The sequence below is a fragment of the Notolepis coatsorum genome, assembly GCF_963971535.1.
Source record: "Notolepis coatsorum genome assembly, chromosome: 10".
NCBI lineage: Eukaryota > Metazoa > Chordata > Actinopteri > Aulopiformes > Paralepididae > Notolepis > Notolepis coatsorum.
Genome location: NC_140174.1, coordinates 109560044 through 109586974, shown reverse-complemented (window position 1 = coordinate 109586974; position 26931 = coordinate 109560044). Strand labels below are relative to the sequence as shown.

Sequence of the window (26931 nt, the reverse complement as noted above, 5' to 3'; positions counted from 1 at the left end):
TGATGTTATTGTCCGTGTAACACTAACTATATAACGCTAATGCCACAAAACGAATGCCTTGTTAATCATAAGTAGTTACTTTGATGCAGTAGATTGTGTGTGTGTGTGGGGGACGGCAGGCGTTGTGTGTGTGTGAGTGAACTTTTTTTTTTTTTTCTTTTGACGCTACACAAATTGATGGGTATTTATCGGCGACTGCTATCGGCACATTTGAGCTTATCGGCCGATAGGCCGATAGCAGTCAACAAGGCACTTATCGGCCGATACCGATACCCGACCGATATATCGGTGCACCCCTAATGGCAGCACAAATAATGACATGTTTTGAGTCTCACACACAGATTTTATAGACATTTTATTATGTCTCGCTCCGTGAACATAACGATGCACAGCAATATTCAGGGCTGTACGTTAACTTTTTTTGCACATAGCACTGGTGCTACAGAGGTTGACAAATGTGCCTATTGTATTGTATGTCATATGTTATGATGAATTGAAAATGGGGGACCCTGACTTTCAGTGCCACCAGGGGGCGCACGACTTGGTGCTTGAATGCCACCATCGGCGCCAATGTTAACGTTAATATCGCCTAATCTATGTTTTAAATTATGGCTGTGTCTAATCTGCCCGTCGCTTATCAAAGAATCATTTTCCAGTCAGTGCTGTCAAGGCAGATTGGTTTTTTATCGCTTCATTTCCGTTTGTGTCGCATTTTACTGGAATATTCCAGAATGTTGATATTTGTCGGCCTATTTATGAATCGTTTTCAAATAAACGCTAGATGATCAATAGTATACGTGTGCGCACGCACATTCGAGGCGTGCGCTGATAATAGCCGTTTTCATTTCCTCATGGATTTTACAGTGAAACCGCTGGAGCACATATCAGAAAAAAGCTTATATCTTCATCAAAACGAGTCTGATTATCCTAACACTGATAACATAGATTCCTTACCTGACATCAGATGGTATCCAACTGGTATATTCCAATTCCTGATCACCATTCGAAAAAATCGATAAGTGTATAGTAGGGGTGGACGGTATAAACGGTATACGGTATAAACGGTATGAATTTGCTCTACGGTATGGATTTTGACTATACCTTGTAACTAGGGATGCTCGATATTGGCTTTTTTACCGATATTCCGATATTGTCCAACTCTTAATTTCCGATACCGATATCAACCGATACCGATATATGCAGGGTTTCCCCCCCCAAAAAACTGAATAATTTCAGGTAACTAATAATTTCCCTGGATATATATATAACAAATATTGTTTTTTCTTTTTTTTTTTTTACCGATACCGATATTTTCCGATATCACATTTTACTGCCGATATCGGCCGATAATATCGGTCGGCCGATAATATCGGACATCCCTACTTGTAACCGGTAGAGCAGCTCTAAAATAGCAATGACGTCATGTAACCACAGCGCGACTATTTCACTCGCATTTGCCCCTAAAAATAGATAGAATTAGTCATAGATAATAGATAAGTGCAAACTGGAAAAAGTTATTTAGGAGGCTTCGCGCAGTGGGCACGCAATTGTCATTTCATAATAAACACATATCACCGCGCCGCACAGCAAGTTTCAATTTCAGTTCCTGGCATTTTTAACCAGTGGAGAAAGGTAAGATATTTCCCTATCGTTTTTCTTATATGAATTATTCTACGTTAATAAAACATACCTGGTGATCAACTACAGTTTGCTGTGAACATTATGATGTGTAGTGTTCTGATGGCTGGGCAGCGCGAGCTGGATGTTGGATTTTGCGAGAATCATATGCAGCTGCAGAGCCGCAGAATCCACCATAACCCACCCATCTGTACCGGCACCGTGCAGTACTCTTATTCAGCCATTGGCAATTCAGCTGTTGGGTGGGGGGTGCTGTTGAGCGGTCCCCAGATAGAGCCTTAAAACAGCTGAATCTGCTGCTCTGCAGCGACATACTCTTTGCAAATAAGTCGTTGCGAGGTGGAGAGAGTCATCACGTAAACCCACGATAATGTTGCAGTCTCTCTCTGCCAAATTTCTCAGTTCTTCGCTTGATATAATTAATACAAATGTCCAATATAATGGAATTCGTTAGCTCATAAAAATGTGATTATAACAGACTGCTGTTTATTAATGTCGGGCGACTGCCCACAGACACCCATTTGATTTAAAGTCGGCAGCAGCACGGGACTTATTTTATTTGGAATATAATGACTGTATACGCAAAAGTAGCCTAGTTTTAAGTTAAAATATTATAAATCTACATGCCTTTAGGATGTCATTATTTATATAGCCTGCCTATCAGGCAAAAAAAATAATTCTAACGGAAACACTGATACCGTGATATATACCGTTACCGTCTATGCTTCAAATTATACCGTGATATACATTTTAGACCATACCGTCCACCCCTATAGATCTAACGTGTATACAGTAGAACTCATGCTTGCCGCGGCTCAGAGTCTCCATAATGAACTCTGGTAACCCCGGCTGCATCAGTGGACTGGAAAATGTGGACTGGAATATTTTTTTCCCCCATCCATTTTCATTGAGTCCATTCCAAAATCCCTGATGTCATCTGGGAGACGATAGGGGGCGCTTTTTTCACATCTGATCGCCGGCGGCCCTTGGGTAGGCTAGGGTAGGCTCGCGTGATGCAATATGATTTCAGATCGCTAAAAAAAAATCTGAAATCTCGTGAGTGGCTTTCAACGTAACTATCGTAAACACGAGATTAGCCGTGAGTGGCACTCAAAGTGTTAACAATTGTGTGTATTGAGCCGTACTGTATTGTACCCATTCTGCAATCTGTTAATAAAGTTTTCAATCAATCAATCAAGTTAACTTTGAACCTCTGTTGTCAAGCCGCGTCAATGTTGTGTATGCATCTGGGTAGTAGGGGTGTAACGGTACGCGGATACGTACTGTACCGCCTCAATGTGGTCCTCCGGTACAGTACGCGCTGTGCACCGAACGATTGCAACGGTACGGAATCTTTTTTTGCGGCCCTAATATAACGTGCACAACTAACCGAATGTTGTTTGTTCATCCAACGCAGCGCGCAGCCACGCTGAACGAGAGCTGTAATTCAGCATAGCATATTAGCCTTAGTATGGCGAGTCAATACTAACTGACAAGCCAGAGCCATGTCATTGTTCAACTTTATTGCAAACTTTATCACGCATTTGACGGCATCACCCGAATGTGAATATCACTGGTACACGGAAGAAACAGATCCTAGTGCAAACCCAGCTCCCTGTGGCGTTCAAGCAGCATCTCGCTATTAATTCAGACCGGGCCAAAGCAATAACAAACGCCATAGGTGTTTTTATAGCAGCAGATCTGCGACCATACTCCGTTGTCGAGAACACTGGGTTTAAGCACATGTTAAAAGTAAATATAGCCCCACTACCTAGTTCCCTCTCGTCCGTATTTCAGCCAGCAAGTCATACCACCAGCTCTGTATAAACTAGCCCCTTTCGTGACTGTGATGCAAGCCCTGGCTGCCCCTGTATTCAAGCATCACAGTCATGAAAGGGGCTATGTATAAACAAGCACACGCTACAGTTGTCCACGACTTATCCTCCAAGGCATCTGCTAATATAATAATCTTCAGATTTACTTAAGTGTTATTAGTAGGTTACAGCAGTAAGCATTAGTTTGCTCAGTAAATGATGGCCAATTTGTTTTATATTGTTTAATAGTTAAATAAATAGATAAATGAAAAGCAATTAAAACTATAAATAAAATATAAAAATAAAACGGAAATGCCGTTGAATATAACGTTAGCAGTTATTAGCTCCATAACTAGCTTTCCAGAAAATATATGAGACAAAATCTGCGATAAAGCTTATATTCACGGCGCTATAAAATGACAACCTATTGATGCATTATTTCTTTAAGCCATTTTGAAGGGACGGTTTATGAACTCAATTGACAATGAGAATGGACAGATAGCAATACTATAAAGTATAGATATAGCTGTACAAAAAGACACCGGTCTGTTGACAAACCCTGGTCCTCAAGCACTATATTAGACTCATCCCAGCGGTCGCCACACACACACACACACACACACACACACACACACACACACACACACACACACACAGGGCTAACGTTAGCTAGCAAGCAGCTATAGCTAAAACGCTAACTAGAAGCTAACCACTGTATACAGTTCCAATAGACTTAACATTACACCTCTGTGATTTAAATGTGTCCTTAGTAACTTATACTCAAGGGTTGTACTAGGGTTGGATGCAGTTCCCTGTTGGTCAGTCTGTCTGTTTTCCATCTTCTGCTGTTTAACGTTATCTGTTTGCGAGTGCTCCCTTGACTGATGGCCAGTATCGCGGGAACTTTTATTAAACATTCTATATGTCCACGGCAGGGTTTCCGTTAGCCGGTAATTACCGGTATTTGACCGGCAAAATCTGTTGAAGTCCGAATATTTAAATCTCTCCGGTCATAATGTCTGGTGAAAATAATTCCCTCTAAGCACAATTTGATTATTTGAATTGTATTAAAATAGGCTAAAATTAAATAGCCTATGCGATGAACGAAACAATCATTACATTTGTTTCATTGATGCTTCACCAAACGGGTCTAATAATGACAACGATGTTGTCAGCGGGAGCCTGGTGCTGGATTTGCGAGAGCATGCAGCTGCAGAGCCGCAGAACCCACAGAGCTGTGCCCGCACAGTGCAGTACTCCAATTCAGCCATTGGCAATTCAGCTGTTGGGTGGGGGTCGCTGCTGAGCGTTCCCCAGACCGGACCTGAAAACACAGCTGGCTCTGCGGCTCTGCAGCTGCATGCTCTCGCAAATCCAGCACCAAGTCGTTGGGAGGTGGAGATAGTCATCACGCAAACCCACGATAATGTTGCCGTCTCTCTCTGCCAAATTTCTCAGTTCTTCGCTTGATATAATTAATACAAATGTCCAATATAACGGAATTCGTTAGCTCATAAAAATGTGATTATAACAGACTGCTGTTTATTAATGTCGGGCAGACTGCCCACCGACACCTCAAGTCGGCAGCAGCACGAAGTCTCGAGGGACTTATTTTATTTGGAATATATTAATGACTGTATATATGCAAAAGTAGCCTAGTTTTAAGTTAAAATATTATAAATGCCTTGAGGATGTCATTCTTTATATAGCCTGCCTATCAATTGTTTTTAAGCTCAATAAACTCTGACCGGAATTGATCCCATTTGTCCGGTAGTTTGAAATCTACCGGACACTGAGACCGGCAACAATTTTTTCTAACAGAAACCCTGGTCCGCTAGTTGGCCAGTACCCCAGGAACTTTTATTAAACATTCTATATGTCCGCCGGTTGGCCAGTACCCCAGGAACTTTTATTAAACATTCTATATGTCCGCGGGTTGGCCAGTACCCCAGGAACTTTTATTAAACATTCTATATGTCCGCAGGTTGGCCAGTACCCCAGGAACTTTTATTAAACATTCTATGTCTGCGGGTTGGCCAGTATCGCGGGAACTTTTATTAAACATATGTCCGCGGGTCTTGTGCAGTGCTCTCGTGGCACTGTCAACTAAAGGGAGCACTCAGAAGACGCGCACCGTTTGCCAGTGACCGTGATTGCAGAATGTTTTTTTTTTGTTTCGTTTTTACTAGTCGCCAGTGTGGCGAGTGGTCTTCATGAATCACTCGCCAAACGCGGCTACGTGGCGTAGTGGGCAAGGCGCTCGCCACGAATGATGGAGACGCTGGGCTTGCCTGTTCGAGCCCAGCGCTCCACATTGCTTTCAGTTTAGCTGGTCGTTCATACTAATACACATTGGCCGTATTAGGGGGTGGGAAACTGATTGGTGGTGATCGGGTGTTGTGGACAGCGACTCCTACAGGTCGGTTGGTGCGCCTGCGCAGTAGAATCAGGAAGTGTCGGGGGCAGCGTGAGCCCCTCCCGCCACTCCTCGCCACTGAGAGATCGAGCTGTGCAGGTGAACAGATGCGACTGCTGTTACCTCAAGTACCGGAGGGGACTTGTGCTATGTATGACTTAGTCCACATTGCAGCCGGCTTGTGGGAGGCAAGAAACAGCGTTCGTGACAGGGGAGGGTTGAATTGGATGATACGAAATTGGGATGGGAGAAAATATAGAAAAATGGGAGAAAAAGTGGATAAAAAAAATGAATCACTCGCCAAACATAAAAAATACTCTCATTTGGCGAGCCTAATTTCCTCCCCTGGCCACTATTTATTTTACGCAAGCTTAACGTTTACAATTTTACATTTTTACTAGACTTCACTTCGGGTGTATTATTGATACTATGTTTGTTTCTGACTCAAAGTGTGTGTGTGCAAGAGAGGGGGGGGGGTGAGATATGTTATAGAGTGTGTTATAGAGATATGGTGAGCAGCTCTGGTGTTATAGAGATATGGTGAGCAGCTCTGGTGTTATAGAGATATGGTGAGCAGCTCTGGTGTTATAGAGATATGGTGAGCAGCTCTGGTGTTATAGAGATATGGTGAGCAGCTCTGGTGTTATAGAGATATGGTGAGCAGCTCTGGTGTTATAGAGATATGGTGAGCAGCTCTGGTGTTATAGAGATATGGTGAGCAGCTCTGGTGTTATAGAGATATGGTGAGCAGCTCTGGTGTTATATAGAGATTAGGGCTGGGCGATATGGCCAAAAACGTTATCGCGATAAAATTATAAAATTATTTTCATATAACTCGATACCGATAATTATCGTCGATATAATTTCTGTCAAGTTTAATTAACTTCTTATGCCCGGCGCCGATGGACGGGCTATTAATAGACTTGTTTTGCTGCTGCGAATGTCTTGAGTTGATGTCGTCATCAGTCCGCGCACGTTAGCAGTTAGCCAGAGCAAGCGGTGTATCCCATGACAATGTACTAACTATCACCCTAAAATACTCTGTTCCGCCCCAATACATTGCAACGACGTCCACCGCATACCCCACACTACTCTAACCGTGGCCTCAGAATTCACGCCACACACCCACTCGCAGGGAGCGAAATTAACTTTTTGACTCACCGGCCAGTGGCGGGTAGATGGGAAGAGTCTACCCGCCAAGCATATTTCTTACCTGCCAATTTTTTTTTGATAAAAAAAATATATATATATATATATATATAAATAAATAAATAAAATATATATTATATAATCATACTTGTAGTTGTATTATCTGCGAGACATCGCCACCACGCAATAAGTCAAAATGCTTGCTATCTGCAAACAGCTCCACTGTCTGTTAGGGGTGGGACAATACATCGATCCAGATCGATATATCGATCTATTATCAATAATCAAATAGGATCGACGCAACGTAAAAAGATCGATTCATATTGCGATACTCTTATTTTGAAAATCCCCGCGAGTCATATCCGCCGGCGCCCAGTATTGTGAAACTCCGTGTAGACATTACAGCAGTGTTTGCGTCTGCTGTAAAGCACTCAGAGCGTCTATTTTGCGAGCCGATATAAGTCTGTGCAGTTTTTTCCCCGCAACGGGTCAAATGCATCTAACAGGCGTTGCATCGTCGCCATTCCTTTATGCCAACGTCGCGTTAAATATCTAAATATATCTAAATATCTAAATAGCTAAGCAGCTAACCGTGAGAGAGAACAGGAGAGGAGAGAGGGGACTTGGAAGGAGGAGGGGTGGGGGCTGTGGGGGACTGTGTGTGTGTGTGTGTGTGTGTGTGTGTCTGTGTGTGTGTTAAAGCTCAATATATAAAAACAAAAGTGAACAGGAGGTCTATTTGTATTAAAAACAATAGATTGTTTTTCATTTAAATGTCTGGAAGAGCTCAAAAATAAATACATCAATTGATATTTCCGTAGCCTTTTTTTAGTTGATCTAAATGTGACTGATTGTGTTAAATGGGCACATAATATTGCCTCATATCGATCGCAGGCACCTGAATTGAATCGTATCGTATCGTGGCATACTTTGTGATATCGGCAAATATCGTATCGTTGTCCAAAGAATCGATATCGTATCGTATCGTGATGAAACTGGTGATTCCCACCCCTACTGTCTGTGTGTATACTTGAGTAGCCTCCAGCTCCAGCAAGGATTCTCCGGCCCTGCAGCTAGACCTATATTCAGCTAGACCCTACATTCAGCATGCAAGGATTCTCCGGCGATGCAGCTGGACCCTATTTAACGTTACGGTCTTTTGTCAAATCACATTCAACATGCCCTCAGCTAGAATACGCATTCAATCAATGTTATAAGACATTGATATCAGGAGCTATCTGTAGCTACTGCTAGCCCGGTAGATAACGTTAAGACAATTTAGTTTACTGGGACAGATGGATCTAACGAGAGCTAGCTAAGCTAGCTAACGAGGGAACGGAGGTATTATGCAGGTAGACTCGAGTAGACTATTGCTGGAGCATTTGTTGATATCAGCAGCTATCAGTAGCTAGCCAGCTAGATACCGTTAGACAATGCCTCGTCATGTATTAAACTAAAAGTGAATAGTTGACTGGGTCATTGTTTAAACAGTAACGTTAGCTCATGGAGGTCCGATATAGACTAGAGCAGACGGAAGTAAACAAGCCAAATGATAGCTTCCGATTGGTCATTTGCTTTTTTTCCCTCATGAAACCAGTCACGTCACTCTACTGTGATTGGACCGTTGACTTGAGTGCGATGTGGGACTTGTAGTTTTTTAATGATCTCGCGGCGGAGAAAAAAAAGACGAGCGGCTATAATCTGTACTCGCACAAGAGTATCGTTATGAACTACACGTCTACACGCCACACGGCGGGCAGCCCTCTAAGTGTCATGCGCCAAAGGTAAAAACAGACCGCCCCTGGCGGGCGGCGGGCTTTAGTTTCGGTCCCTGCCCACTCGGCACGTAAACTATAAAATAGCGGCGTGCAAGCTAATTATCCTAGCCAGCCTTGTTTCCAATGTACTAAATATCACCCTAAAATACTCTGTTCCGCCCCAATACATTGCAACGACGTCCACCGCATACCCCACACTACTCTAACCGTGGCCTCAGAATTCACGCCACACACCCACTCGGCACGTAAACTATAAAATAGCGGCGTGCAAGCTAATTATCCTAGCCAGCCTTGTTTACTACTAGAGTCCTACCTCTCTACCCAGAGGTGCAGCGCGGGTCTCCTTCGCTCTCGGCCATCTCCTTCACTGATTGGTTGTTAGTGCGTGTGCTCATATCCAAGCTTGGAAAATCGATATATCGAAACTTTGCGACCACGTTTCATGTTTATTTCAAGGAAATAATTTATTGCGATAGTTATCGTTATCGTTTTATCGCCCAGCTCTAATAGAGATATGGTGAGCAGTGTTTCCCACAGGATTTTCACAGACTATCGGGGGTGAACCTCCGACCCTCTAGGGGGGTCCGGGGGCATGCCCCCCCTGATTTTTATTTTTTTTTGGTACATTTTAAAGTTAAATGCATCAATCTGGTGCACTTTGAGAGCAAAATAAAGAGGCTAGATCTATGATGAACTTTGTGCTCAAAACACAAAATCTACTAGACTAGTGCTTCCCAATCCTCTCCTCGAAGTACCCCAGCCGTTCAATTTATTTGTTAAATTCCACCACCAGCACACCTGATTCAACTTAACTAGCCCTTTATTAGTTGAATCAGGTGGTGGAATTTAACAAATACATGGAACGGCTGGGGTGTCTCGAGGAGAGGTTTGGGAACCACTGGACTAGAGCAGACATTTGAGCCATCAAAGAAATGAAGCAAAAGTGGTTACCTGTGTTGAACAGGTTTATTTTTTAGAAAAGAAAAAAATATATAGTGGATTACTATTACGACTACTACCACTGCCAATACTACTGATACATCCCTATTGGCAAACTTTATATAAAAAAAAGAGTAAAATAAAATTTTTTTTTTTTTTTTTTTTTGGTTCATTATACAACTGTGGCGGGACTAATTAGACTGTGGCGGGCCGCAGGTCATTAATGGGAAACCCTGGTGAGCAACTCTGGTGTTATGGGGAGATGACCATTTTAACAGGCGCATCATGTAAGGAGGGGTCAGACCTAGGAGGGTTTTGTAAATTAGTGTAAACCGATGAGGAGAAAACACGCGTTGGTGTATTTTTCCAGTCGAGGTTCAATGTGGTGAAGCTGTTTTATAGCCTGTTGGAACCTCTGCAACGCCAGTACACCTCTCACCTATATGTTCATCTGCTACATCTGCCGTCTGTATGAAAAATATCAAGATTTCTACCAGACGATGCTTCTTCCATAGCAGAAAGTCCCTGTACGGTTCCCAATACACTACAGCACAGTGCCTCACCAATAAGCACTTCCTGTTTTTCTCTCACAAGACATAATGTCATGTTATTCCATTTCCCCTGTGAACTTTACAGCCGCCTTGTCTCTGAATGGCTCTGTACTGTGAATTATTTGGCTTGGCCCAGAGAGGTCACAGGGTTAACCTGAACACACGGGCAGAGCGGAGGTCACAGGGTTAACCTGAACACACGGGCAGAGCGGAGGTCACAGGGTTAACCTGAACACACGGGCAGAGCGGAGGTCACAGGGTTAACCGGAGGTCACGGGGTTAACCTGAACACACGGGCAGAGCGGAGCTAATCGATGAACAGCGTCCAGTATTAGTAAACAGCCTTGGTTTCTTCTGCCAAAGTTGCATTTATTTTGAAGTCCATGTTGAACCTTTCTCTCACCAGCAACACGTGTCTCTAGGCCTGCCACGATAACAAATTTTGCTGGGCGATTAATTGCCCCCGAAAATATCGCGATAAGCGATATTATTGCGACCGGTTAAAAAAAAATTTGAGAAATTTATTTCCCAAAACTTTTATTTTGAAGCCCACCGCTCCGTCTTTTCCGGTTTAAGACTTTTATTTTGAAGCCCACCGACCGGACCGGAAGTATTGTTGCGATTATCCTAGCCGACAACTTGTCTCGTCTGGTTGTGTTTTTTAGTTTTAACGTTAGCTACTAACGTTAGATGCAGCTACTACAGGCAATCAACGATGAGGAGGAAGCGTCAAAGCCGTATATAATAGAATAGCTGTGGTGCGTAGGCACTGCAGCACGACTCGAAAACGACCCGTTATAATAAATTAATTCATGTTTAACTTGTCCCCGTCTCCAGTGCTTTGACTAGCCCCACCCGTTCATTGTAAACAATGATGCATGTAATTGTATTAACGTTATTCTGTGTTATTCTAACGTTACACTACAAATAACGCTACTTGGTTAAAAGGAGCAACACTATTGAGAAATGTAGGTAAGCTAAATATGTGGCGTTGCTACTGCCCCACGGAGCTCCCGTGCTGTGCTCTGTAGTAACGCCAGCGGCCAACCCACATGGAGAGTGACTGACAAGGGGCACTGGTTCCGCCTCATTAAAACAAACGCGCAAATAGCAATTAATCGCGCCCGTCAAAATCATTGCATTCATTTTAATTATCGCGGCAATTAATCGATTTATTGCTTATCGCGGCAGGCCTACGTGTCTCTAACCACAGCGATGAGGAATCAACTCTTGCTCAACATCTCTTTCAGATAATAGTTTTCTGCTCTGTGTCAGACTTTTAAAACCCAAACCACGTCCAGATGATGGATGAAGCACCTTTCTTTCAGACTAATTCTTCATGTTTGCCTGGGGAACCGGAGCTGTTAAAAGGTTGGAGGAAAATAGTGGAAAGGTATCAATTCAAATGTATACAGGACCCAACCCTACTATACACAGTGGAACACTAATATTAATTATAATACACTTTATTAGTATAGCACCTTTCATAAAATAATTACAGCCCAAAGTGCTTCGCAGCAGTAAAAATAGCCAGAGTAAATGAGAAAAGGGGTAAAAGCAATGAAGATGATAACGATACAAATATTGACTTGCACAGTTTAAAACCTGAGTCTTTCTTCCTATTTGATACACACAGTTTAAAACCTGACAGTCTTTATTCCTGTTTGATACCCACACAGTTTAGAACCTGACAGTCTTTCTTCCTGTTTGATACCCACACAGTTTAAAACCTGACAGTCTTTATTCCTGTTTGATACAAACACAGTTTAAAACCTGACAGTCTTTATTCCTGTTTGATACCCACACAGTTTAAAACCTGACAGTCTTTATTCCTGTTTGATACCCACAGTTTAACCTGACAGTCTTTATTCCTGTCTGATACCCACAGTTTAAAACCTGACAGTCTTTATTCCTGTTTGATACCCACAGTTTAACCTGACAGTCTTTCTCCCTATTTGATACCCACACTAGCCTAAGTACAGGCCTAGACCTGTGTTGGATTCTGGCAAACCACAATCAGCCCCTTATCACTTCTTCATCTGTTGGCCCATGTAGTTTCTGCGTTGTTCTTCTCTTCTTAGGGACCTGCACTGGCTCCCCATTGCTGCACGAATCCGCTTCAAGGCCCTCGACCTAGCATACCGTGCGGCAAAGGGAACCGCTCCCGCCTACCTCCGGTCAATGGTCTCTAACTACACACCCTCAAGACCCCTACGCTCTGCATCTTCTGGCCGCCTCAGACCTACTCCTATCCAAGCTCCGGGAGGGTCATCAAAGAGAAGTCGCCTATTCTCAGTCCTTGCCCCACAATGGTGGAATGAACTACCCACCCCAGTTAGGACAGCCGAAACACGTCCAATCTTTCGCCGTCGACTAAAGACGCACTTCTTCAACCATTATCTGAATAAAAAAATAAAAAAAAACGAACTAACCTTACTGTCATGCACTTGTCCTAATAAACTAACCTACACTTTGATGAACATTGTTGCTCAGCTGATAGAGTTGTGCCCTTCCTGATGGCTTGTCATACAGAACATGTAAGTCGCTTTGGATAAAAGCGTCAGCTAAATGACTAAATGTAAATGTAAATGTTGTTTTATTTCTCCGACGTCTTCTCATACTGGCTGTACATCGTGGTCATTCCCCTTTAATGCAATCCGTAATCATAATAATTCACACCGTCAGACATGTTACCTTTCTTGGAACCCGTTGTTTATTACATAAACAAAAGCCTCAGATGTTACCCATCTCGTATTGTCCTTGAAAAGTCTTTGATGGAACACTAAATTTATTATTCTATCGCCTTGTCTGCTGTTAGTCCAATGGTGGCTGAGGCCTCGTCGTTAGCCAAAACCCTTCTCTGTCACTCCCCTCCCCCACCCAGCGAGGGTGGAGAGGGATGAAAGTCTCTGATCAACGTGTGCGCTCTTCGGTGTGGTTCGTTTCTCATTCTAACTGTACCCGGAAGAAAACGTATCTTCGCCATAGCAACGCCAGGCCCCGCCCCTCTACCATGTGACGCTGCCATGGCAACTGCTTTTAACCTTTAGTATGGTTCGATGTCAAACTCTGCATAGTTCTCTCTGACCAAATCTGCACTGTTCCCAGTCCTTATCAGTGTTTATGTTTAACAACCTTGACATGCACACACTCTCTCTGACCGCCTCCTCCACCACCTCTACCTCTCTGACCTGGCTGCTCTCAGATGGCTACAAGCAGTGCTGTCTTCGACCACAGCTATTTGACCCAGATCACTATAGCAACTGCTCAATTGTTGATATTATCCCCCCCTAGTTCTCTCTGTTCCACCCAGCTGATAACGGCCCTATCTGCACAGTCTTGGCTGGAAACACACATACAGGATAATGATGGTGATGATGATGATGATGATGATGATATTATCCTCTTAAAACTCATCTATAGGTTATAAACCAAATGCACATCATCGATTTCCTTCACCTGCATATCTTATATTTACTGTTCGGTGAGAGTGACTATTTTTTTTACTTCTGTAGTGTGTGAATAAGATGAACATTACTTCCGTCACCAAGCTCTCACAAGCAACACGTGCACAAATGCCCCCCCCCCCCCCCCCCCCCCCCCCGCCCAGCATTCCTTTAAAGGCTCCATGTACTTGACTCCTCAGTCTTGTTTAGGGCTGTACATTGATGTTCTCCCCATCAGGCCTTTCAGACTCACCAGCCAGACCCTGGAGCTGTTTGCTTGCTGTCCAGACTGTTCTGTTTGTGGGGCGGCGTGGCTCAGGGGTAGAGCGGGTCGTCCAATGATCGAAGGGTTGGTGGTTCGAATCCCGCTCAAGCCCATGTCCATCCCACTGCCGTTGTGTCCTTGGGCAAGACACTTAACCTACTTGCCTCGTATGAATGTGTATGCATGTGAATGAATGTTGGTGGTGGTCGGAGGGGCCGTAGGCGATGATTATTCGCCACGCTTCCGTGAGTCTGCCTCAGGGCAGCTCTGGCTGCAATTGTAGCTTACCACCACCGGTATGACTGTGTATGAACGAATAATGGACTCTGTGAAGCGCTCTGGGTCAGTGAAGAGCGCTATATAAATCCAAGTCATTATTATTATTTATTATTAGTCTCTGCACACTAGGAGGAGTAGGGAGAGAATCCATACATCAATATATCACAAGAGTGACGAAAATGTACAAACATTACCAAATATCCTGCGGAAAAAGACCAATGATGTCCTGGAAATGTTTAACCTCTTATCCATCGGGCAAGAATGGGGCTAGTTTTGCATAACATGCCAGACGATTGCATACCCAGAGTAATTTGCGACCATTTATAGCACATGCATGATTCTTCCACAACAAAGAAGAATCACGGAGTGCTAATGTAATGGAGTTAGAGGTTTGAACACACTGAAATAAAAGTTTGTTTACTCACGTCTTTGTTTACTTGCAAACAGATGCCGGTTTTTCAGTTCCAGCTGGGAGGTATGAGCTGGAAAACACAACGGTTCCATAGCCTGAAGTCTTATCTAGTACAGGTCCAAAGTTGATAACAATCCCACGAAAAATGTGTGTTTTACACATGTTTTTGTAATGTTTGTATCTGTAATAATTCGGCAAAATGGCCGACCGCCGTAATTCATTTCGATGGGTGAGCGAGAAATTCTCAACTAACAACTTCTCAGTCTTCTTCTGTCCCCTTACCGTAGGAATCAGCACTCTTGTAATATACCGTTAGCTCCAGAATTTCATTGGCTACAAAAACGGTCAATAGTCTTCACCATCAGAGGTGACTGGTCTGTTCAGGGCCAGGTGACTCTCTTTTGGTTGTTTGGTCTTGTAACCTGTGATTGGAAGCACATAATAGGTCGAGTAGGATGTCAATCAAAGGACGGCCATTTTAGCTTTCCAACAATGTGTTGGTTGAAAATGCAGGCAGGAGACAAGGGCAAAGTGCTGTGACGTTCAATAGTGTATTTTATCCCCTCACTCAGATGGCCATGTAAACCTAGGTGTGTATTGTATCCCCTCACTCAGATGGCCATGTAAACCTAAGTGTGTATTCTCAGGAAAAACAAACTCCTGGAAAAAGATTCCTCAAAAAGATTGGGAACCCTGATGACAAAATTAGTTATAGTTGTACATTTTAGTCACACCATCTCAGAAAATGGTGGCAGTCTGGAGCCCTGCTGTGTATTTATAGTAACAAGTAACAAGTCATTTTGGTTATATGTATCATTGTCTTGCACACATCATCTCAAACCTTTACTTCAGTCTTCATTCCATCCACGTTCCTTATCATCCACCCCAGGGTTGGGCCCAAGGGTAGTGAGGCCAACACTAAACAAGCTTAGCCTACTCACTCATGGAATGATGCTATACAGGATAAAGGAATATCTTATCTTTGAAACTGACTGTTAAAGTCACACATGGCTGTGGAAAGCACCACGTATGCCATCTCAAGTGTACCCTAAGTGAACCTCTGGCCATCTAGACGTTATTCTGCATTTTGGGGTCAGACTATCGACCTGTACGACTTACAACGCATGCGGAGTCTGGGTTCCAATGGCCTGCTCTCTCCTTGGAAAGGCAATGGAACTGATTAGAATTCAGGCGGCTCAAATCCTTCCAAGGACTGCCGTAACGCGGTAACGCTCTACAAGTTGTCGTAGTGATATTTTTTGTGGACCCACCTAGGGCTGGGCGATATAACGATAACGATAAATATCGCGATATATTTTAATAATCTATATCGAATATCGAAATAAATAATTTTTTTTTTATAAATATATAATGTATAATAATTTTTTTTCTTTTTTTTGACCTGCAATATACTTTAAAACCAGAGACAGTGGACAGACTTGTCTTTCTTGCCTGCAACTTAAAGTAATGGCTTTGCTTGTCCAAATGACAATACTGACCAAATTGAGATTTATTTTTCTCTTGTCCATTTATTTTGTTTGCTTTCTAATTTAAAATGGTTTGAAACCGTCTGTACACAGTAGGCTAATAATATAATAATAATGCAGGACCTGTTGCAGAGGTCTTTTATTCGGCATGCAACGACACTCAATGTTTTAGTGGTACACACAGCGGTTAGTTTAGCACACACACCGGAACACACACGCATGCATTGTCTCTTTAGGATCGCAGATGCGATTCGTCTCTGCGATTAACCCATCCCGTCGTCCTTCCCCCCCCAAGGGCAGCCGGGAGCAGACAGGCGTCAACGTGAGCCGCGCCAGGGGACCAATCAAAGTGCTCCTGTCCGTCTTCGTCAAGGACGCCACAGCGTTAGCGATCTGTTGTTGTGCATGTTTTTCCATTGGGTTTATCTTATCGGGGGGAAACCCTTGCGAGCACGGGGAGAACATGCAAACTCCACACAGAAAGGCCTGGGAGATACCCCACCTGGGTACCTGGCATCATGGAAACCTGGTCCCCAAGCGGGAATCGAACCCTGGACCTTCTTGCTGTGAGGCGACAGTGTTAACCACTACACCACTGTGTCGCTAGCAGAACTAGACTCAGTCACGAGTCACGGTGCACATGTGTGGTGGTTTGTCCACCAAAAAAGCGCCAAAAGATCGAAAATAAACTAGCAGAGCCAGAACTGTTCAACTCCCCTGGAGCCACAGCCAGCAGAGAAGCCGGTTTACTTTCGCTTTTAAACCAGCTGCAGCCTGAGAACTGGAGTGTGAGGGGATGTAACACTAAAGATGGCGGCAATGACAAAGAATTGCTGCAAAATAAACACACATATATCTGGTGTGTACTAGAGCTGCCGCGGTATTGATATTTTCCTTACCGCACAAATTTGCGAAATATTTCCTACCGCCGCGGTTATTACCGCACAGTGCGCACACAAAAAAAAGTAGTATACTCTTTATAGCATATAGCCTGCCTCTAGTCTAATGGCGCTTTTCCACTGCATAGTACCTACTCGACTCGACCCGCTTTAGGTACCTGGTACTTCGTTCCTTTTCCACTGCAGCCAGGTACTACTCCGTTTGTGGGGATGCAGGCGGGGCCGCTTGTGTACACTGAAAGCTCCGTGGGCATAGCCATGTCCGAGGGCTTGCAGCAAGCCAGAGTTTAACACAGTTTCAATCAATCAATCAATAACAACATTAACCAGACTCTCGTTGTGTCTATTGTGCTAAAGCTAACGTTACCTCATTGTGTCTATTCTACCAAGCAACCCGGGTTTAACGTTACCTCTCGTGTATATCGGCTGACGGTAGTATTAGGCTAATAACAACAACAAACTTAACACATCAGCGATCTTGTTGTGACACTAAACTCTCCGCTCGGTGGTAAATTGGGTTGATGTCGGTTTTGTTTCATCAATAAATGAGGCAGAATACACAGTGAATCCATCCTTTTCTGTTTATTACACTTGGTGCTGTCGCAAACAAATCCTGAATGAAATACATCCTTAGCGAGGCAGTAAAGATGGCGGCTTTCTGTTTTTGTTCAGAGACTCCAACGTGTGACACGTCTCTCTTCTGACCAATCAGTGGTCTGCAATGTTTCACATGACTTTTCTGGTACCACTTCTACCCAATAGGGTCGCTTGGAACCGACCCTGGGCGCTACTTTATTATTATTTAAAAAAAAAAGCGGTGATGCGGTATTCAGCCCAACTCTGCGGTGGGCGTGATGCAACAGCGATACCGCGGTAATGCGGTTATCGCGGCAGCTCTAGTGTGTACTGCACCTGGTGTATACTGCTTCTTGTGTATACTGCACCTTGTGTATGTTTACTTTTATTCTTACTCATAGGAAATAAAAAATTTGAATGTGAATATATACTATTAACCCTTTAATCGCAGTTGACGCTGAAACACGTCATTCCCCGCCATGCTCATTCTGCCGATGACGCTGGACAGCGTCTTTGATATCAATATTTCAAAAATCTGTGATCGAAATCATATTTCTCCCCCGGAGACATTATATGTACTGGTGAGCCCCTGTCAACTCTCTAACGGTTCAAGAGCGCCATCTGGTGGCCGATCGGCCTGATCGCCCAGGGAAGAAACAGGAAGTGGAAGCTGGTGCTCATTTCAATTTGGTCCGATCACTCGCTATTAGGGATGGGAATTGATAGGATTTTATCGATACGATTCCATTATCGATTCTGCTTATCGATTCGATTCTTTATCGATTCCCTTATCGATACCTGCTCAATTTATAATTTAAATAAATAAATTGGAAATGCAACAGAACTACATTTAGTCATTTAGCTGACGCTTTTATCCAAAGCGACTTACAAGTTCTGTACGACAAGCCATCAGGAAGGGCACAACTCTATCAGCTGAGTAACAATGTTCATCAAAGTGTTGAGTGCTACAGTGTAGGTTAGTTTATTAGTGCATGACAGTAAGGTTAGTTAGGGTTAGATATATTTTTTTTTATTCAGATAATGGTTGAAGAAGTGCGTCTTTAGTCGACGGCGAAAGATTGGATGTGATTCGGCTGTCCTAACTGGGGTGGGTAGTTCATTCCACCATTGTGGGGCAAGGACTGAGAATAGGCGACTTCTCTTTGATGACCCTCCCGGAGCTCGGATAGGAGTAGGTCTGAGGCGGCCAGAAGATGCAGAGCGTCGGGGTCTTAAGCTGGTTAGAATAACAACATGCAACTTGACATTTCTGATTGTCATTTATTGTTGAGCCCCCATGTCAGAAAAATACAAAAACTGTAAAAAATAAAACATTAACTATAGCCTACACTTAAATAAAATAATGTATTTGAGATTCTCTTAAAAATGTATTTATTTTTTTATTCTTAAACTAATTTAATCTATTGAATAACAGGTTGTTATTCCTCTGACTTCTGTCTCTCACACACACACACACACACACACACACCCACACCACACCACACCACACCACACACACACCACACACCACACACCACACACCACACACACACACACACACAGCTCCCTCCCCGGGCCCCTGTCCTGTAGGTATTGGCTTGTGTTGCTACACGGACACATTTGTATGTTGCACCACTGTACTTCCTGGCTTACAGACTTGTAAACAAGCACTCACGTCTCTCATTATATGTGAACTAAAGAGTACAAGGTTTACACAACAGCCCCCACCTGCTGTTTTATTGTATTTGTACCTGTACTATCCGCTGTCAGCTGTTTATCTCTCTTTGTGAGCTTGATTAAATAGCGTTAGCTCCGCAGCTAATTTTAGCTCACCCTGATCTAAATCAATGACTAGGTTCTAAAGCATTCAAGTAGTTTTCACTGCACATAGAAGTAGCCAAACAGCGGGAGCATTTCGGGAGCATATTACCAAAACCCAGGCAATTTCGAGCCCTTAAGGAATCAAATAGTCTGCCATGGCTACATGCTAACGTAACGTTATTGCGCAACTGTAGGCAGCGATAAGGGAATCGAAAGTCACAGGAGCCACACGGTTCCAGGCATCGGCCAATTAGGAACCGGTTCCCAACAGGAACCGGTTTTCGATTCCCATCCCTACTCGCTATAGGTCCCGGGACTCTAGCTCGACACAATGGATAGCGATCCGTTGCCAATAACTCGATAAACAACATGATTTGGACGTATATACTATTATACAACCTGGAAAGGGATCGGATATTTCGACATCCCATAATAGAAAAAATTCTGTTCCACGCTCATCTCCCAACGGCGAGAGGAAGCTACGGTGAGTTTCAGCGTTATTTTTTAATGTCTTCTATACTAACTGCTCTAATGATCATATCACCCACACTAGATGAATGATATAACGTTGCCCACGGAATTATAAACGACCCCCCGCCCATCCGGTCAACATCAGATCATACGTAGTAACTTCTAGAAGTACGTGCAGTTGAAATTCTTTATCTCGCGCCGATTGCTATCAAACTGTATACAATCATCAATATAATGCATTTAGGGCTATAAATCACGTTCTGGAGAAAGCTGCAGAAAACGATAAAAACATACTTATACTTTAGACCGTATTTTAGTATGAATATGTGAATGAAAAAGTATAACGTTGCTACACCCTGAACAATAGATATAGGACTTTGAATGGGCCATGGTAATGTCAATTTAGCAATACAATTTAAAAAGTTATAGCCCTGCAAAGAAGGGGAACTTCTCCATGTTAAATAGGGCTGGCGAGGGATGGTAAATTATGAATTTAACCCCGGCGATCAAAGGGTTAACTGATTCATACATACAGACCCTCATCTGCACCTTTGTTTACACTGTTTGTTTTACTCATATTTCTATATTGAGTTCATTATATTGTTCAGTTAATTGTTCAAATTTTTATATTCAGATACTTTCTTTTTTATCCACTTTTTCTCCCCATTTTCTATTTCTTTCCCATCCCAATTTCGTATTATCCAATTCTTCCCTCCCCTGTCTTGAACGTTGCTAGACTATGCCTCCCACAGGTCGGTTGTAGTGAGGACAGAAGCCTTGCATCACGTGTCTCCTCCGGGACACGAGGAGGCAGCCTGTCGCATCTTTTCACCGCAGCAGCTCGAACTCTCAGTGGCGAGGAGTAACGCGTGGGAGGCTCACGCTGCCCCCGTCACTTCCTGCTTCCGTTGCATCGGCGTCACCAAACCGACCTGTAGGAGTCGCTGTCCACAACATCAAATCCCCACCCACCGGCTTTCCCACCCTCTAACACTTGCCAATTGTGTTAGTATGAACGACCGGCCAGCCGGTAGCAACGCCAAGAGCTGGGCTCGAACCCAGCATCTCCTGCGTTAGAGGCGAGCGCCTTGCCCACTGTGCCAATCAGCCGCCATTCGGATAACATTTTATTTGTATTTTCATATTCAATAAAGGAATATTTTATATTATCTAAACTAAACTGTAAAACAGACTGGTTACTTGAGCAACCAAATGGTTGGTTCACCAAACTTCCCAAAAATACATGATTTATATTTATATGATAACTGCAGTTTGTGAGGCAAAATTTTTCTAATGTAACGTATAGGCCTACCACGATAACACATTTTGCTGGGCGATTAATTGCCCCCGAAAATATCGCGATAAGCGATATTATTGCGACCGGTTAGAGAATTTTTTTTGAGAAATTTATTTCCCAAAACTTTTATTTTGAAGCCCACCGCTCCGTCTTTTCCGGTGTTTTAGACTTTTATTTTGAAGCCCACCGACCGGACCGGAAGTATTGTTGTGATTATCCTAAGCAGAACCTATGAGCCGACAACTTGTCTCGTCCGGTTCTGTTTTTGAGCTAATGATAAAACAAATTGTTGGTGAACAACTAACTTTAGGTTAGTTTTAACGTTAGCTACTAACGTTAGATGCAGCTACTACAGGCAATCAACGATGAGGAGGAAGCGTCAAAGCAGTATATAATAGAATAGCTGTGGTGCGTAAGCACTGCAGCACGACTCTAAACTACCGGAGTGTTATAATAAATTAATTCATGTTTAACTTGTCCCCGTGTCCAGTTCTTTGACTAGCCCCACCCGTTCATTGTAAACAATGATGCATGTAATTGTATTAACGTTATTCTGTGTTGTACTTGTAGCTATGCTATACGTTGTATTTCGTTTGTTAGCTATTTAGCTAATGTTGTTAGCATGGAATGAGAATCAAAGCTCTATCTTTCATCTTTATTTAGCAGTCCAGTTTCTCCGGGCAGTAGCGAGTAACTACTTGGGTCTAAAAATAGCTAACGTTACACTACAAATAATGCTACTTGGTTAAAAGGAGCAACACTATTGAGAAATGTAGTTAAGCTATGTGGCGTTGCCCCACGGAGCTCCCGTGCTGTACTCTAGTAACGTCAGCGGCCCGCCTCCCAACACGGACAGTGACTGACAAGGGGCACTGGTTCCGCCTCATTAAAACAAACGCGCAAATAGCAATTAATCGCGCCCGTCAAAATCATTGCATTCATTTTAATTATCGCAGCAATTAATCGATTTATTGCTTATCGCGGCAGGCCTAGTAACGTAGTTGTATCTCTGCAGATGTTAATTTGTCGTTCTCTCTCTCCTCTCCAGGGGGCTTCTCCGTGGTGTTCTTAGCCAGGACACACAACGGCGTCCGCTGTGCCCTCAAGAGGATGTACGTCAACAACGTGCCAGACCTGAACATCTACAAGAGAGAGATCACTATCATGGTGAGAGCAATCTTTGTTCACATCTAAATCCACAAAACAACATGCTAACTGCTACTCCTCCTCTGTAGCTATCTTTGTTGTTAGCAACATGCTAACCGCTACTACTCCTCTAGCTATCTTTGTTATTAGCAACATGCTAACTGCTACTCCTCCTCTGTAGCTATCTTTGTTGTTAGCAACGTGCTAACTGCTACTACTCCTCTAGCTATCTTTGTTGTTAGCAACGTGCTAACCGCTACTTTATAACTGATTATAAAGTCAGCCCCCCCTCAATAGTGAGTGCCGATGCCTCTCTTGCGGATGAACTCAACTCCTTTTACGCCAGGTTTGGGGGTGAGCAGTGGCGACGTTAGCTCACTGGCTAATGGCACCACTGACGCGCCGGCTGCCGCAGAGAGGGGGGGTTCATCCGTGGGGGGGAGACACACACTCTCATTGACGGAACACAGCGTGAGATTAGCGTTCATGGGAGTAAATACCCGGAAAGCTGCAGGCCCAGATGGGATAACAGGACGAATACTATCAGCTGGCTCCAGTATTTACATCCATATTCAATCTATCCCTGGCCAAGTCCGTGGTCCCTGCCTGCTTCAAGGTGTCCACAATAATCCCTGTACCAAAAAACACCTCCCCATCAGGCCTAAATGACTACAGACCGGTGGCACTCACCTCTGTGGCTTTGAGAGGCTGGTCAAGGATTACATCTGTGCCTCCCTCCCTAGTACCATGGACCCTTTGCAGTTTGCATACAGTACAAACGGGTCCACCGACGACAGTCTCCCAGGTACTGCACAACACCCTTCCTCACCTTGACAGTCAGAAGGGGGGCTATGTGAGATTGCTGTTCATTGACTATAGTTCAGCTTTCAACACCATAGTCCCCACCAGACTGGGTCTGAACTCCACCCTGAGCACCTGGATCCTGGACTTTCTGACCGACAGGCCCCAGGTGGTCAGGGTGGGTGGACATACCTCCAACTCAATCACCCTGAGCATCGGGTCCCCCCAGGGCTGTGTTCTCAGCCCCCTGCTGTATTTGCTGTACACACATGACTGTGTGGCCAGGTTCAGCTCCAACTCCATAGTGAAGTTTGTGGACGACACAGTGGTGGTGGGGCTGATCTCTAACGATGACGAGAAGGCCTACCGGGAGGAGGTTGATTTCCTGGCACTCTGGTGCCGGGATAACAGCCTACTCCTGAACATTGGTAAGGAGCTGATCGTGGATTAATGGGATTATCGTGGACAGGTGAGCAGTTTCAAGTACCTGGGAGTCCACATAGCAGAGGACCTGACATGGTCAATACATACATAGACACTGTGGTAAAAAAGGCGAAGCAGCACCTCTACCACCTGAGACAACTGAGGAAATTCAGAGTATAAGTGTTGGGAAGATACTCCAGTCCTTCTACTCTGGGGCTGTGGAGAGCATCCTGACTGGGAACCAGGGTTTCCGTTAGCCGGTAATTACCGGTATTTGACCGGCAATCTGTTGAAGTCCGACATATTTAATCTCTCCGGTCTTAATGTCCGGTGAAAATAATTCCCTCTAAGCACAATTTGATTATTTGAATTGTATTAAAATAGGCTAAAATGAAATAGCCTATGCGATGAACGAAACAATCATTACATTTGTTTCATCGTTGCTTCACCAAGCAGGTCTAATAATGACAACACTGTTGTCAGCGGGAGCTTGCTGCTAGATTTGCGACTGCATGCAGCTGCATGGTATCTCACTTGAATCGATACTCGGTAGTACCGACGTGTTTCGGTTCGGTACCTCAAAAGAACCGAATTTCGTACCCATCCCTAATAGATATACATTTTCCCAACAAAACGCTACCTGCCACGACAAAATCCGTGCCTTGGTTATCCAGATACAGATTAATTATCGTCTCAGAATAACTAAGTGGCTGCGTGCGTATTTTACGTATATGGGCTAAAATTGAGAGAATAAATTGAGAGCGGCTAAAATTGAGAGAATAAATGCGAAAATGGCTTAATTTAATTTGTTAGACCTTGTATTATTTCATTATTGTTTTTAGTTTTTTAAATGAGTGGCCTTTATTCAATAAATTGCCGCAACAAATGTGCACTTTAGGATTTTTTTGTATTTACTAACTTTGCAGTGCAAAGCCTTTATAAATGTGTAATGGCCTCTGTTTCTGTTGTTATATGCACATTTAGTTTCAAGTTTCACATTTGTTCTGTGTTCTTGCAAGTGTCAATAAACAGTGTTCAGTATAGCCTATTTGTCAGTGTTTCACTTTCAATAACGAATGCCTGCTTGCCGAATCCCAAACAATATTCCTGCTGCAAAGTTGTCCGCTAAAGATAGACATTTAGACTAGATGCTATACGCCAGGGGTGGCCAACCAGTCGGAGACTAAGAGCCACAAAAATATACCGGCGTTTCTCAACCTTTTTTTTCAGTCACGGCACCCTTCATGTGTTTATAGGTCTCACCCTCTGGCCTCTGAAGTTGCTAATGTCTTTTTTTATTTGGGCCTCATAGGGTTAAAAGTACCATGTGAGACCCACGGTTTACAAAATTACAAAATCACTTCTAGCCATTTAAAAAAATAATGTTTATTTAAAAAATGTTAACCACATGTATAGTCAATTGGTCCTGTTGTTCAGCCTCACAATGCTATTTGATAGTAAATGTGTTTATATGTCCCACCCTCTGGCCTCTGAAGTTGCTAATGTCTTTTTAATTTGGGCCTCACAGGGTTAATTAACCTCTTAAGCCAGAGATATACAGTAAAAGTGTATATTTTTAGCATTATGTTTGTTTACCAATTATTTTTACTGTTATTAGTGAAATATAAGATTATAAAAAGCTCAGGGCATTGAGTCGGAAACCAGCTCATATTGACAGGAGGAAGTGGCACAGCCAAAAGTGAGCATAGTCTTTTGAAGGAAGAGACTCGGGGCTTTCGAATTTTGAAAAACTACCCTACCCAGCTCACACCAGCCCCTGTCAATCATCTGACTTCTGGATTAACTTTTTTATTTCTCTTATTTTTTGGGATTATCTCCCACAAACCTGAATGTTATTGCCATAAAACAGAACGCAGTTAGTTTCTCTACCTTTCTGTGAACGTCTTGCAAAAAACGGCGTTGCAATACTATCAGGGGAGGAAATTAGGCCACTTTACTGGCCAAATGCTAGTATTTTTTACGTTTGGCTGGTAAAAAAAATCAGATACCCGCCAGTTGGCTGGTAAGTCAAAAAGTTAGTTTCCTCCCCTGCTGGCGAGTATACAAAAAAATAAAACATTCTGCAATCACTGCACTGGCAAACGGTGCGCGTCTTCTGAGTGTTCGCTTTAGTTGACAGTGCCACGAGAGCACTGCACAAGACCACCCACGGACATATAATGTTTAATAAACGTTTGCGCAGTACTGGCCAACCCGCGGACATATAATAATAAAAGTCCCGCGGTACTAGGCTAGCCATCAGGAGCACTCGCAAACAGATAACGTTAAACACAGCAGAAGATGGAAAACAGACAGACTGACCAACGGGGAACTGCATCCAACCCTAGTACAACCCTCGAGTATAAGTTACTAAGGACACATTTAAATCACAGAAGTGTAATGTTAGTCTACTGGAACTGTATACAGTGGTTAGCTTCTAGTTAGCGTTTTAGCTATAGCTGCTTGCTAGCTAACGTTAGCCCCGTGTGCTCAAAGCAGCCAGCTAGGTGTATCTGTTATGACTATAATGTTTCCAAAAAAGCACCGGACTACGACGTAAGGTTAGACATTTTATTTCATGCTCAAAAGCCCCTGGCTTGCACATCGCAGTCACGAAAGGGGCTAGCTCAACCAGTGCACTGTGCACAACAGCACACCAACCCAACTGACGTTACCACAACACTTGACGGTACTTCACAGCACTGTCGTAAGACCACCGTGCTGTCTTAAAGGCACAGTGTGCCTACCCAGATGCATACACAACATTGACGCGGCTTGACATACAAAGAAGTAATTATCACAATTAGTGATTTTTTTTGTCTGGTAAAAAATCTGTTTGGCTGGTAAAAAAAATCAGATACTCGCCAGTTGGCTGGTAAGCCAAAAAGTTAGTTTCCTCCCCTGAATACTATGAAAAATGGTGGAGAAATTTACATTATAAAAAAGATGGTAGAATTCTGTACTGTATCTACAAAACCTTCTGTTTAATCATCTTCCCTTTATTAATTTGCTTAGATTTTTCAGGTCTGGTCAATTTTAGCATGGTGTTATTCACAGTCAACGAATTTATTTTATTTTTTTAAATAGAATTGATATTCTCCTTTGGTTCATTACAATTTACTCAAGCCTAGTAACACACACACTATTTCTGACACTGATCCATATATGTCTCTAGATTCAGATACCAAGAACATGCAAATGGACCATTTAAATATTTTTATAAATGTTTATTCTACGTCCTTATGGAATGAGTGACATACATTTTTTTTATTTATTTTTTGTATGGATGGAAGAGCCGCACATTGATGGGCAAAGAGCCGCAT

The 26931-nt window shown here is 43.2% G+C and overlaps 1 protein-coding gene across 2 annotated transcripts in view; it reads left to right on the top strand.

The window, feature by feature from the left end:
• bmp2k (BMP2 inducible kinase) overlaps nucleotides 1-26931 on the top strand; it is a 163755-nt gene that overhangs the window by 48361 nt on the left and 88463 nt on the right. For both annotated transcript variants that reach the window (XM_084322714.1, XM_084322715.1), the window contains exon 2: nucleotides 22287-22405. In XM_084322714.1, the coding sequence (XP_084178840.1) occupies nucleotides 22287-22405 (119 nt within the window). The remainder of the gene's footprint in view (nucleotides 1-22286; nucleotides 22406-26931) is intronic.